This window comes from Jaculus jaculus, chromosome 9 (genome assembly GCF_020740685.1).
Source record: "Jaculus jaculus isolate mJacJac1 chromosome 9, mJacJac1.mat.Y.cur, whole genome shotgun sequence".
NCBI lineage: Eukaryota > Metazoa > Chordata > Mammalia > Rodentia > Dipodidae > Jaculus > Jaculus jaculus.
Genome location: NC_059110.1, coordinates 74,532,385 through 74,546,786, shown reverse-complemented (window position 1 = coordinate 74,546,786; position 14,402 = coordinate 74,532,385). Strand labels below are relative to the sequence as shown.

At 43.7% G+C, this 14,402-nt stretch overlaps 1 protein-coding gene across 1 annotated transcript; it reads left to right on the top strand.

The window, feature by feature from the left end:
* The first annotated feature begins 1,078 nt into the window (after nucleotides 1-1,078).
* LOC123463520 (U2 small nuclear ribonucleoprotein auxiliary factor 35 kDa subunit-related protein 2-like) lies at nucleotides 1,079-13,148 on the top strand. The gene is made up of 4 exons (XM_045159521.1): nucleotides 1,079-1,109; nucleotides 5,151-6,272; nucleotides 7,335-7,370; nucleotides 13,117-13,148. The coding sequence occupies exons 1-4, from the start codon at nucleotides 1,079-1,081 to the stop codon at nucleotides 13,146-13,148; spliced, it is 1,221 nt and encodes a 406-aa protein (XP_045015456.1).
* The last annotated feature ends 1,254 nt before the right edge of the window (nucleotides 13,149-14,402 follow it).

Here is a 14,402-nt window from a genome sequence, read left to right as displayed (position 1 = left end):
TGTTATGTAGTACAAATCAATTCGCCAACACCTCCAGCTCAGTTTTTATGGGGAAGAAAGCAATTAAGATTTCGAGCAGGTGCTGCTTTGACTATTAATTATAAACCTCGTGGAATGCATTGAAATGAGCAGGATGGTTCTAAGAGACATCTCATTCATTTTAAATTGGAAAACGTTTTCTTGCTTTTTAAAGAGACAGTATTCAGTAAACTCAAATCATAAATATTTGAATGCATGTAATAGAAAACTGAGGCTTTCTGGAGCTTAGGTTATGAAAGGAGTCAATTCTGTTAAATTATTTTAAGAATGAATATGGAGGGTGTAAACTGAGTCACTATGTTAAAAAAGGTGAGAGTCCAAATAAAATAAAAATAAGGTAAAAGGGCTGGAGAGATGGCTTAGCGGTTAAGCACTTGCCTGTGAAGCCTAAGGACCACGGTTCAAGGCTGGGTTCCCCAGGTCCCACATTAGCCAGATGCACAAGGGGGCACACGCATCTGGAGTTCGTTTGCAGTGGCTGGAAGCTCTGGCACGCCCATTCTCTCTCTCTCCCTCTATCTGTCTTTCTCTCTATGTCTGTTGCTCTCAAATAAATAAATAAAAAATGAACAACAACAACAAAAAAGGTAAAAACAGTTCAAATACAGAGAGATGAGGTCTGCTATCAGTGGGTGTGTCTCAGGGTGTTTTCAGATGCCAGGGAATGCAGGGAACAGAAGCATGGATGTAGATGACTAGGACTGTTTCCAAGGCAGGAGCAATGACTTGGGTGCTCCAGCCTCCACAGGTAGTGTCACAGTTAGCTTCATGTCACTAAGATGAACCCCAACACCACACACAGTTTATGGGAGGAAGAGGGATTTGTTGAAGCTCACAGATCAAGGGGAAGTTCCATAATGGTGGAAGAAGCTGTCCCCCTTTCACAGGTCCAAGCAGAAAGAATTACCACCACCAGCACTGTAAGCAAGTGCACTCCAGGAACCTCAGGCAGAGCTTCTGTACTCTGTATACCTTTAGGCTGGAAATTCCAGTTCTGCCCCTAAACACACCTTAGGGCTAAACCCTAGGATCTGCTCATATGGACACTTCTTCCAGCCAGGCAGACAGAAATCCAAGAAGCTTTAATAAAACTGAATCTATTGGGGGACATCCTCTTATCAGGGTCATCACACCCTGCCTCATTCCATTTTCAACAGTGGCTCCGGGAACTGTGTGCAATTCATGACCCAGTTCACACGTTTCTCATGCTTCTGAAACCAATATTAGGTGTGCAGGACATAGCCATATTCTTAATTCAAGGATGAAATAAATCAATGACTTTGTGGAGCAGGTTCCTTATTTTTCATCATATCCTTTCAAAAAAGTTTGCATTTCTACCATTCAGTTTTTCCTCAAGCATCCTTTACACTGTTTCAATATAAAGTAGTTGGGCCATCTTCCTTCCAAATGATATGTATTTGACAAAAGCAGCTTCAGCAACAAGTCTCAGTGCCCATAATTTTAAACTTGCTTGAGGGTTTTTTTGTTTTGTTTTGTTTTGTTTTTCAAGGTAGGGTCTCACTCTAGCCCATACTGACATGAAAGTCACTATGGACTCTCAGGGTGGCCATGAACTCACAGCAATCCTCCTACCTCTGCCTCCTGAGTGCTGTTACTAAAGGCGTGCACCACCACACCTGGCTTGCTTGAATTTTCCAACTTAAATTTTAAATTTCTCAGTTCCTTATCTTTAGCCAAACATATCAGTCCATTACAAACTTAATCCTGATCAAACTCTCTGGCCATGAGCAGCAGAATGCAGCCAGCCCTTATACCAGTAACCCAGTTCCAACAAAGTCCTCTTCAGTCTTTCCTTCCGCTGAGAAAGTTCATTAGCCAAGTCTCCAGATAGAATTCTCTCTGCATCAAGCATTTTGAAACTCTTAACAGAATAGTCCAAAAGACTTGGCTTACTTCTCTGGAAGGCATCTTTAGTTGCAAGGACCAACTATATGCCCATTTCCCCAAAATGAAAGTTCCAAAGACAAAAATCCACATGGTCAGATTCAACATGCAGTAACACCCCACTCTCTGGTGTTACAATTCTGTTGTACTCAGCTTCACATTGCTTGGATGAACCCCCAAACCAGACAGTTTATGGGAGGAAGAAGGGATTTATTGAAGCTCACAGATCAAGGGGATGTTCCAAAATGGTAGAAGAAGCTGGCACCCTTTCACAGGTCCAAGCAGAGAGAAATACTACCAGCAGCACTATAAGCAAGCACACCCCAGGAACCTCAGCAGAACTGAAGCACTCTGTGTACTTTTAGGATGGAAATTCCAGATCTTCCCCCAAATGCACCTTAGGGCTAAACCCTAGAATCTTCCCATAGGGACACTACTTCAAGCCAGGCAGACAGAAATCCAAGAAGCTTTAATAAAACTGAATCTACTGGGGGACATACATTTAAACTACCATAGGCAACCTATGGCTGGGGAGAGTGTGAAATGTTCTCAGTACATGAACTGTTGGTTGGGCTGGCATCTTGACTACACACTCTGCTGCCCTATGTTCCTCAGACAAGCTGTGTTAGGAAGGCAGAAATTATAGGCAGACATGAGAAATTCTCAAATGAAAATGTGAGTGCACCACCAAGATCACAGAATATTTTAGCTAAGTCAATTTCAGAGGACACTCAACCTTGTAAATGAACTAGGACAAATGTCAATGGCAGTAGTGAGGGACAGATGAGAGAAGGAAAGGAAATAGCATCATGCATATATCTCTTCAGATGGAGGGGCAGATACCAACAGTCCTCAAGCAACAACAGGCTGGACAGATAATAATCAGAAGGTATGGGAGGGGGAAAAAACCTGATTACTGAACTATTTCAGTAGATGTGCTAATACTGGAACATTCAGGGTTAAAGGCAATATGCAAGAGAGTGGAGCTATGTTCAAAGAACAAAATGACAGAGGGAAAGGAAATTAAACGTTTTGGAGACCAGCTCCAAAAATTGTAACATCTCTCTCCGGAAGGGAATGGACAGAAGAGGGGGAAAAATCTTAAGACAGTAGGAGAATATTTCCCTGAGCAGAAAGAATTATAACTCCAATTGATTAGATTTTATTTCCACTCTTAGAATTAACCATCTGAGCAATTACAGTGAAATAAGTGGATTGTATTCACCTGTAAAAACTCTCAAAGGGTCTGTGTGTGGTGGGGGGGGGGGCGCAGGGGAGAGCAGCTACATGCTGGTTATAAGAAATGTTAAAACAACTTACAAACTAGATGCTAATTAAAGCCCTCCAGTGAAACATTAACATCACACAAAATAGAATTCAAGGGGGAAAGAGCAATAAAAGGAACAGAGGGTATATTTAATTGTGAAGAGGTGTGACTATCTAGGAAATTATATCTTGAACCCAAATGTTGCCAACAAATTACCTGAGCCACATGAAGTAGAAACTACACAAATGAAGAAAGAGAAAAAATTGCCCACCAAAGCAGATCTGTAAAATTTAAATGACATATTTAATATAATCTAGTGTGCATGATTACTGGTGACAAAACAATGCTTGCACACAAAAAGTGTGTAGGTATTTTTATATTTTAAGCACACATAGAAAATTCCTAAAACTATCCTCTTTAATAGATAAAATTTTAATAAATTCTGATATTTCTAATCAAGCACACACAAGATGAACTAGATTCTTTGGTCATAAATGCAATAATATTAACAACAAAGAGACAAAAACAAAAAATTAAAATAATTGAACCAGAATTTTAAAACTCGAAATCATTTCAGTTAACATAGAGGGTACTACTTATAAATTATATTAACTTGTGTTGCTGTGAAAAATACTCCAGACAAACTTAAGAGGAGGAAGAGGGCTAGAGATGTAGCTTGGTCAGTGGAGTACTTGTCTCAAGTGCATGAGACCCTGGGCTCAGCATCACAAAGAAAAAAACAACAGGAAGATTTTTTTGGCTCATGTTTTAGGCCATGGGCTCCATTGCTCTGGGGCCTGTGGTATGGCAAAATATCATGGGGATGAGCTCATGGTAGAGAAAACTGCCCATCTGATGGTGGCTAAGAAGGGGAAAGGGAAGGGGCCAGGGTCTCAATCTACCCTGAACATCATTCCCTCATCATGACTCCACTCTTAAGGTGTCTACTACCTCCCCAAACTCATCACTGGGTACTTAAGATCCATCAATAGATGCATTGAGCAAAGTGTATCTACACAGCACAGCACTAATGTTCAGAAGAAAAGGTCTAGAGGTCCATGCCCCTATTTGAAGACAAGGCAGGATTTGTTTCTAGAGTTTGAATGCAACTCACAGGTGTCATGGAAAAGTCTATTATCTTATGTGACTACAAAGATCAAATATAATTGGATCTAGTGCTCAATTATTATCAATTCCAGTTTCCTCTGTTTTCCCTTCATTTTCAGGTAGACCTTCACCGTATAATGGCAAAAATCATAATCACTTGCAGTGTCGAGTCCCAGGGAGCCCCTGCTGTGTGGCCATGTTGAGTGAGGAGGGAGTCTGCTCCTCAAGTTCTCGTGGAGGTGGAGGGAAGCAGAGCTCGAGCAGTAGGAAGAGCTGACTGCAAGTCACTAGCTAGCAGTCAAGAGACCAGGAGGACAACAAAGAAAGTCCTGCAAGGTCAGCTAGGCAAGCAAGCAACAAGTGATGAAATAGAAACAAAAACTCAGTACTTGACAAAAGATGAGTAAGAGAACAACGTTAGCAAGTCTCACGGAGAACACCGTGGAGCGCGGAGAGGCAGCCCAGCGGCTAAGATACTTCCTGCAGAGTCCTCAGCAGCCGCAAAAAGCCAGACGCGTGAAGTGGCGCCGGCGCCCGGAGTTGGACTGGAGCGGCTGGAGGCCCTGGCGCGCCCAGTCTCTGTGCCTCTCCCTGCTTCAAATAGAGCAAACGGTGTGAACTGGGGCGCAGGGAAGGCCGACTTTTACGACGCCAAGGGGACACGCGGACCTCGCCTCACGTAGACCACCCGCGAGGCCGGTGAGGTCACTTCCTTCCGGCTAGGCCCGCCGGGGGAAGGGCAGCGGGCCGCGTGGCGCGCGGCTCCGGAGGAGGAGGAGGAGGAGGAAGAGGAGGAGGTCGAGCAGGAGGAGGAGGAGGCCGAGGCGGGGGCCCGCGCTCCCGCAGAAGATGAGCCACCGAAAGCGCCGGGCTGCCCGGAAGAAGGCGCGACGCCAGAGACGCCGCCAGGAACTCGCCCGGCTGAGAGACTCGCGGGCCGAGGAGCAGGACGACGACGAGGAGCAGGTGTCTGCGGACGAACAACGGCTGCAGGAGCTGCGGAGGCGGCGGTCGCACGAGGAGTGGCTGCGGCGGGAGCAGGAGGCGCTGCGAGGCTTCAGGGCCCGGAGGGACGAGGCCGCCCGCAGGCTGAGGGAAGAGCAGCCGAGGACGCCGAGAGAGGAGGCGGCGGAGGCGGAGAGGGAGGCCGCCGCCGCCGCCGCAGGGCACGAGGTCGCCGGGCCCGAGGTGGCCGACGCCGCCGGCCGGGAGCGGGAACGTGGCGGCCCCTGGCAGAACCCGGAACCGCCGGCGCGGGCTCGAGCCCCGCCTAGGGACGGCGCCCACTGCCCCTTCTACAGCAAGACGGGGGCTTGCCGGTTTGGGGAGCGGTGCTCGCGGAAGCACTGCTCGCCCACGTCGAGCCCCACGCTGCTCCTGAAGAACATGTTCACCACGTTCGGCATGGAGCAGTGCCGCCGCGACGACTACGAGCCCGACGCGGGCCTGGAGTACAGCGAGGAGGAGACCTACCAGCAGTTCCTGGACTTCTACCACGACGTGCTGCCCGAGCTCCAGCTCGTGGGCAGAGTGGTGCAGTTCAAGGTCAGCTGCAACCTGGAGCCTCACCTGCGCGGCAACGTGTACGTGCAGTACCGCTCGGAGGAGGAGTGCCAAGCGGCCTTCGCGCTCCTCAACGGCCGATGGTACGCGGGGCGGCGGCTGCAGTGCCAGTTCTGCCCGGTGACCCGGTGGAAAATGGCCATTTGTGGTTTGTTCGAAGTAGGACGGTGTCCGAGAGGGCCGCGCTGCAACTTCCTGCATGTGTTCAGAAATCCCAACGATGAGTTTAGGGAGGCGAATAGAGACGCCTGCCAGGCTCCAGACTGCACTGGCTCCTCTTTCAGTAAGACCTTAGAGAGGAGGCAAAGGCGAGGCCGCCATGATGAATACCAGGGCAGGGCGAGGGGGAGGAAGACGAGGAGGCCTAGGCCAGACGTCTCCAAGAGAAATGGTGAGTTCCCAAAGGGCACAGTTACAGGGGAAAGCTATCTCACGAACACAATGCCAAGAGTGGCGAGCGGCCACCGCGTGGTATGTGTATCGTGCATTTGCTTACCTCTATCCCAGATGCATTTTAAACTTTGCCATTACAGAATCTTGTTGTTAAAATGACCCTCTAGCTGGGTATGATGGCTCAAGTCTATAATCCCAGCACTGGGAGGCTGAGGTAGGAGGATCTCCATGAGCTGTGCGCCAGCTTGCGACTACAGTGTAAGTTCCTGGGCTGGAGAGATGGCTTAGCGGTCAAGGCCATTTGCCTGTGAAGCCTAAGGACAAAGGCTCAATTCCCCAGGACCCACGTAAGCCAGATGTGCAGGCTGGCGCATGTGTCTGGAGTTCATTTGTAGTGGCTACAGGCCCTGGTTTGCCAATTCTTTCCCAAGCCCCTCAAATAAATAAAATAAAATAAATAAAAATTGAAATTTCTGGTTAGCCTGAACTAGAGTGAAATCCTATCTGGAAAAAAAAAAAACCCTCTAATATATTTCCTTAACTATTCCTACGTCTCTGGTCATTTTCTTTTTTTTTTTTTTCCTCTGGTCATTTTCTAAGTTACATCAAGGGAAGCAATTTAACGTGCCTTGCAGAAAGATGACCATAATAAAACTTACTCTTGTCAACAATAACTAAATCATTTTGATCTATGTCAGTTGGTAAGTTTTTGGTAATTATTTGTTTCTATAGTAGATTTAAAAACTAATGGCCATCCATTCTTTCCTGCCTTTTAAAACTTTCTATCAAGCTGGGCATGGTGGTGCATGCCTTTAATCCCAGCACCTGGGAGGCAGAGAGGTAAGAGGATTGTTGTGGGTTTGAGGCCAACCTGAGACTATATAGTGAATTCCAGGTCAACCTGGGCTAGAGTGAGACCCTACCTTGAAAACTCCCCAAATAAATAAATAAATCAAATTTTCTTCATGTAAAAGCTGATTTTTTTTTTTTTGCTTTAAAATTTTTCTGTTTTAAAGTACTAAACAGTCCATTTGTATACCTTTCTTTCCCTTTTCTGCAGTCTCCCTTCACCTTCAGCTGGGAGCTTTCTGTCAGGGTATGTACTTTTTTTTTTTTTTTGGTGGTGGTGGGGTTCAAGGTAGAGTCTCATTGTAGCCCTGGCTGACTGGGAATTCACTCTGTAGTCTCAGGGTGACCTTGAATTCGCAGTGATCCTCCTGCCTCTGCCTCCCAAGTGCTGGGATTCGAGGGTGTATTTTTTTAAAATATATATATACTTTTTATTTGACAGAGAAAGAGGGAGAGTGAGAGAGAGAATGAGCGCACCAGGGCCTCCAGCCACTGCATAGGAACTCCAGATGCTTCCAGACACATGCACCCCCTTGTGCATCTGGCTAACGTAGGTCCTGGGGAATCAAACCTGGGTCCTTTAGCTTTGCAGGCAAACGCCTTAACCCCTAAGCTATCCCTCCAGCACAAGGATGTATTGTTTTACAAGTGTGTTGAAAGTTCTTTAGAAGTAAATAAACCTTTTTGGCATTTCTTGGAAAACTTGTCGTCATTCTTGAATCCTTCTACTATTAAAGCAATTATGATATAAAAATCATAGGAGAGTAATCAGATAAAAGAACATATAGAACAAGCTCGTGCATTTTTTTCCTTAGGTATCATAAAATACCTTCATCATTTTAAAAATATTTTTATTTATTTGAGGGAGAATGGGCATACCGCGGCCTCTTGCTACAAACCAACTCCAGACAGGTGCACCATGTTGTGCGTATGGTTTTATGTGGGTATTGGGGAATTGAACCCTGGCCTGCAGTTTTCACAAGCAAGTACTGAGCTATCTTCCCAGTCCTCATACTTTGTTTTTTTTTTTTTAATTTTTATTTATTTATTTGAGAGCGACAGACACAGAGAGAAAGACAGATAGAGGGAGAGAGAGAGAATGGGCGCGCCAGGGCTTCCAGCCTCTGCAAACTCCAGACACGTGCGCCCCCTTGTGCATCTGGCTAACGTGGGACCTGGGGAACCGAGCCTCGAACGGGGGTCCTTAGACTTCACAGGCAAGCGCTTAACGGCTAAGCCATCTCTCCAGCCCTGTTTTTAATAACTTCATTGACATACTTTCTGGTGTGCATGCATAGTAATATGATGTGCATTTAGTATATGCATATTTGTACAGATGCACACACCCTGTGTGCAGGTGAGGAGCCAGCAGAATGCCATGTACCATTTTCACCCATCTGCCTATTTTCTTTTTTTTTAAATTTATTTTATTTTATTTATTTGAGAGAGAAAGAGGCAGAGAGAGAGAGAGAGAGAGAGAGAGAATGGGCACACCAGGGCTTTCAGCCACTGTAAATGAACACATGTGCCACCTTGTGCATCTGGTTTACATGGGCCCTGGGGAATTGAACCTGGGTCCTTTGGCTTTGCAGGCAGACAGCTTAACTGCTAAGCCATCTCTCCAACCCATCTGCCTATTTTCTTGAGACAGAGTTTCACTCAACTCAGAGCTGCCATTTTCACTCTTTGTTGTTTCCAGAGCAAGCCCCAGCGATTATGCGATTATGCATACGAGTTACATGAGGGCTGGGTCTCAGGCCCTCACACTTGCACAGCAAATCCTCCTAACCACTTAGCTCCTTCACTGACATACTTTTGAACTTCAGTGTTACATGGCATCTGGCGATTAGATACTTGGAAATAAAAAGATGCACAAGCTGGGCGTTGTGGTTCATGCCAGTAACCCTGGCACTTGGAAGGCTAAGAAGAAAGATAGAAGTTCCAGGCCAGCCACGACTACAGAGTGAGATCCTGTCTCTTTTTTGTAAAAAAAGAAAAAGATGTATACAATGTTGAAAAGTTGACGAAAGTTAAATAGGAAGCAAGAATTATAAAAGTCAGGCTTCTCCATTGTCTTAGCTAGAGGTTAGAGTTCCCTAATCTATAAATATGTGGCTACATATTCACTGGTGCTGAGTACCGAACCTAGGGCCTTACACTTGCCAGGCAAATACTCTACTACTAAGCAAAATCTGCAGCTCTGTTATCCAAAATTTTAAAGAATGCAATTTGCTCTAAATTCTAAATGTCTGCTTCATATTTAAAATGACTGAAAATTCCTAAATTCACTGGGGTCACAAATGCTCAATAATTTTCAATAAATTCAATATTTTTAATACCTTTCAAACTATAGCAAATATCACATGATTAAATGTGGTAAGTAAATATTATTTTCTTGTAATATAGGGACCTCACACATACTAGGCAAAGGCTATACCACTAAGCTACATGCTATATTCTTAGTAGATCATAGGAGGAGAAAGATATGTTAATGGGCATTATGGGGAAAGCAGGACAAAACTGCCTGCCTGGTTCATTATCCTGGTAAATAACCTTACGCTTAAATTTTATGTATAAAATGCATATATGTATGTATATTCCTGGTTACTATATGTGACTCAGAAATGACACCTGTAGCTTACAGTCGGAAGCCCACATGCTTTTTATGGAATAGCTGCATGAACAGCATGGTTAACCCTAGAAATGTGGGGCTGGGGAGATGACTCGGCAGTTGAAAACACTGGCTTGCAATGGCCTAGGTTTGGTTCTCTAGTACTCACATAAAGCCAGATGGATAAAGCGGCATAAGCATCCGGAGTTTTGTTTGCAGTGGCAAGAGACCCTGATCTATCCATTCTCTTTGCTTGCAAATAATAATATTTAAAAACCTAGAAATTTTTTTTTAGTAGACTAGCAATATAATTTGCTAGTAGTCTACCCTACCCTTTTTGTTGCAGGGTCTTACTCCAGCCCACGCTTGTCTTGAACTCACTGCAGTCCTCCTATTTCAGCTTCCTAAGTGCTGAGAAAGTGCTGGCTCTTGGCCTTTTTAAAATAGGCCTTATCTTGTTCATTCATATTCTATTTTTATAATATTACTATTCCTATGTGCAGTGACTTTTACTGTGACTAAACTTTTGGCTTGTTACTTACATTAGGGAGCATATTAGCAAATATTAATTAGTCTGTTTCTAGCCGGGCGTGGTGTTGCACGCCTTTAATCCCAGCACTCGGGAGGCAGAGGTAGGAGGATCGCCATGAGTTCAAGGCCACCCTGAGACTCCATAGTGAATTCCAGGTCAGCCTGGACCCACTGAGACTCTACCTCAAAAAAAAAAAATAGTCTGTTTCTGTTGCTTGTGCTAGCACTTTGTAGTACCAGGGAGGTGAGAGCAATCATGATTTGGACACCTTTTGATTCCCTAGATTATCTGAGTTTATTCATAAAGAGAATAGTATCTGGAGAGGTAGCTTAACTGGTAGGTAGAGTGTCTCTTGCCTAGCATGAAGCCCTTGGCTCAAGTCCCAGCAAAGTGGCTCATACCTGACCCCATCCTTTGAGAGCTGGAGGCTGGGGATCAAAGCTCAAGGTCATTCCCTGCTACAGTTGGAGGCCAGCCAGAGATACATCAAACCTTGTCTTAAATAGGATAAAAATCAACTGCATCATGGTTTTTAAAGTGGCATTTATTAATTGAAAATAAATGTATTGATAAGTTCTTGATAGTATGGAATCCACATGATTTTTTTAAATGAGCTTGAAGTACATAAGAATTCCTTTAAGTTTACCATTTGTGTGTGTGTTTAGAACTACTACCACGTTAAAATGGAGAGGATGGGGCTAGAGAGATGGCTTAGCGGTTAAGCGCTTGCCTGTGAAGCCTAAGGACACCGGTTCAAGGCTCGGTTCCCCAGGTCCCACGTTAGCCAGATGCACAAAGGGGCGCACACGTCTGGAGTTCGTTTGCAGAGGCTGGAAGCCCTGGCGCGCCCATTCTCTCTGTCTCCCTCTATCTGTCTTTCTCTCTGTCTGTCACTCTCAAATAAAAAAAAAAAAAAAAAGGAGAGGATGGTGGAGTCAGTTGGAGAACTATCAACATTTTTATTGAAAAAGAAAAACTCTTCCTTTAGCGGCTCTCCATAGTTCATGAAACTTTTTGGAAAGAGATAAAAACACACTACAGTATTTGCATGTTAAACATTTATTACAGCCAACTGACAATGTGCTAAGACAATGTTCACATGGCCTGAGTGTTCACAGTCACAACAAAGCTTACCTCAGCACAACATATACAAGTGAAAGTATACACCATAAAAACATGGTCAGTGTTGCAGTCAGGTTCGCATGGCTGGTAGAAATCACCCAACCCAGAGAAGCTTGTGGGGAAAAGAGGTTTATTTTGGCTTATAGGCTCAATTAGGAAGCTCCATGATGGCAGGGAAAATGATGGCATGAGCAGAGGGTGGACATCACCCCCTGGCCAACATCAGGTTGACAATAGCAACAGGAGAGTGTGCCAGACACTAGCAAGGGGAAACCAGCTATAACACCCATAAGCCCACCCCCAACAATACACCTCCTCTAAGAGGTTTAATTTCCAATTGCCATCAACTGGGGAGACTAGCATTCAGACTATCCAAATTTATGGGGGACACCTGAAGCAAACCACCACAGTCAGATAGGCATTAAGTATGTATAAAAGTGATGCTGGTCTGGAGAGATGCCTTAGCAGCTAAGACACTTGCCTGCAAAGCCATTCCCCAGTACCCACGTAAAGCCAAGATGCACAAAGTGACACATGTATCCGAAGTTTATTTGCAGTGGTTGGGGGCCCTTGCATGCTCCTTCTCTCTGTCTTCTATCTCTCTGTGCTTGCAAATAAATGAAAAATACTTTTAACCAAAACAGTGATGCTGGGCTGGAGAGATGGTTTAGCCGTTAAAGCACTTGCCTGCAAAGCCAAAGGACCTCGCTTCAATTCCCCAGGACCCACGTAAACCAGATGTACAAGGTGGGGCATGCGCCTGGCGTTTCTTTGCAGTAGCTGTAGGCCCTGGCACGCCCATTCTCTCTCTCTCTCTCAAATAAATAAAATATTTTAAAAAATAACAGTGATGCTGAGCATTTGTATAGCTTGAAAAAATATAGGGCCAACAATGCCATTTTACTCATTCAACTATCACTTTGTTACATGAGAGGTCTCTTTTCAATTTTAATAAGACTTCTTATAACTGTATAGTGACATGGAAGGAAAGGAAGCTGCTGTAAAGTTTGCAGTGCTTCTAATTGGAATAGGAAAGCCAAATAAATTTGGCTTAAAAGCACCCCAGAAGGAGCATTCGTGCTTTAGATACGACTTTATAGCAACACTTTGTGAAGAGAATAACATATTTCTGTAAGATACTGTTATGAAAAACTCCTGGTAAATTAACATTCCCATTTTATTTTGGTGCATAAAAAACAGTCCAACTAAGTAACTAAATGTTTATAACCACTAAAAATTTGTCTTAGGAATAAAAGTTTGCTTGAGTTCAAAAATTATGTGCTATTAGCTGAATTTGATGGCACATTTGGGAAGCAGAGATTAGGAGGATTGATGTGAGTTCAAGGTCTGCCTGGGCTAGAGCAAGACCCTAATTTGCAACAATAACAACAAAAATTATGTGCTATTATCAAGTCTTTGTTCCCAGTTCCATTCATTCAGAATACTTAATGATTTTGTGTAAAATAGCATCATTCCAAATTAGCCCTCTAAAATAATGTATGTTCTCTTTGTTTTAACTTATGTTGTATTCAGTTTGGTATAAATTTGGCTTTTTGTCTAAATTTTCATCCATGTGATTTGTGAAAAAATATAAATGAAAGAAATTATTTTCTCTGAAAATAAAAAAAATAGTTTTTAGAAGATTTGACATGTATACACATATGCATACTACATTTGAACTCTACCTTGAACTTTTTCATTGCATAACCAGTGGTTTTCCCATTTCAGTAAGTAAGGTTTCAGACCTTGGAGAAATGTGAATATATGAAGGTGTGTCATGAATGTCATGTGCTTTGGCATTTTGGTAAGTATATTCTTTTTTTAAAATTTCATTTATTTATTTATTTATTTTGAGAGGGAAAGAGGCAGGGAAGAAAGAAAGAGTGGGCACACTAGGGCATCTAGCCATTGCAAATGAATTCCAGATGCATGTGCCACTTTGTACATCTGGCTTATATGGGTCCTGAAGAATCAAACCTGGGTCCTTTGGCTTTGCAGATAAGTGCTTTAACTGCTAAGCCATCTTTCCATCCCTTGGTAAGTATATTCTAACAAACTTTGAAAGAGATGCCTCTAATATTGTGTGACTGTCCTGAATGTAGGAAGTAGGAGAACATTCGTAATTCTTTTTGTGGGGTTTAGCATAACTCTGAGGTCAAAAATAAGCAAGGCACAAATTGTACATAAAATATGTACAAATTGACTCCTACAACTGATACAAAAGCCCAGCAAAGAACAGTCAAGATTTATATACAAAAGTGGACAATATTATATCCACTGGTAATTAGGTACCAATTTGAATTTTCCGTAAAGGACCTCTATTTGTCTATATTTTATTTTATTTGCAAGCAGGAAGAAAATAGAAGAGAGACAGATAAAGAGAATGGGCATGCCAGGGCTTCCCACTCCTACAAATGAACTCCAGATGCATGTGTCCCTTTTGTTGCATTTGGCTTTACATGAACACTAGGAGATAGAACCCATGTTGTTAGGCTTTGCAGGTAAGTGTCTTAACCACTGAGCAATCCCTCTGGCCTATAGGACCCCTATTCTTACTAATATATATTTTTTAAATTTTTACTTAATTATTTGAGAATGACAGACAGAAAGAGGCAAATAGAGGAGAGAGAATGGGTGTGCCAAGTCCTCCAGCAACTGCAAACAAACTCCAGCCATGTGCATCTGGCTAATGTGGGTCTTGGGGAATCGAGCCTTAAACTGGGGTTCTTAGGCTTCACAGGCAAGCGCTTAACTGCTAAGCCATGTCTCCAGCCCATAGGACCCCCAATCTTAACAGAAAAAAAACTGGGAATATGAGAAAAATGAAGTCCAGATGGAGAGACATTTACAGAAAGACATGGTATGTTGCCTTAACATAGTCCAAGTTCCTGTGTGTAAAGAAGTTCCTCATGCACCACCCTCTTTACGAAGCTGGGTTCTTTGTCTTGCCCAAGCTAGCACCTGGGTAGGGGAGTCGCCTCTGCTCTTGACAGGAGTGATCCTGAGGTCTAGGC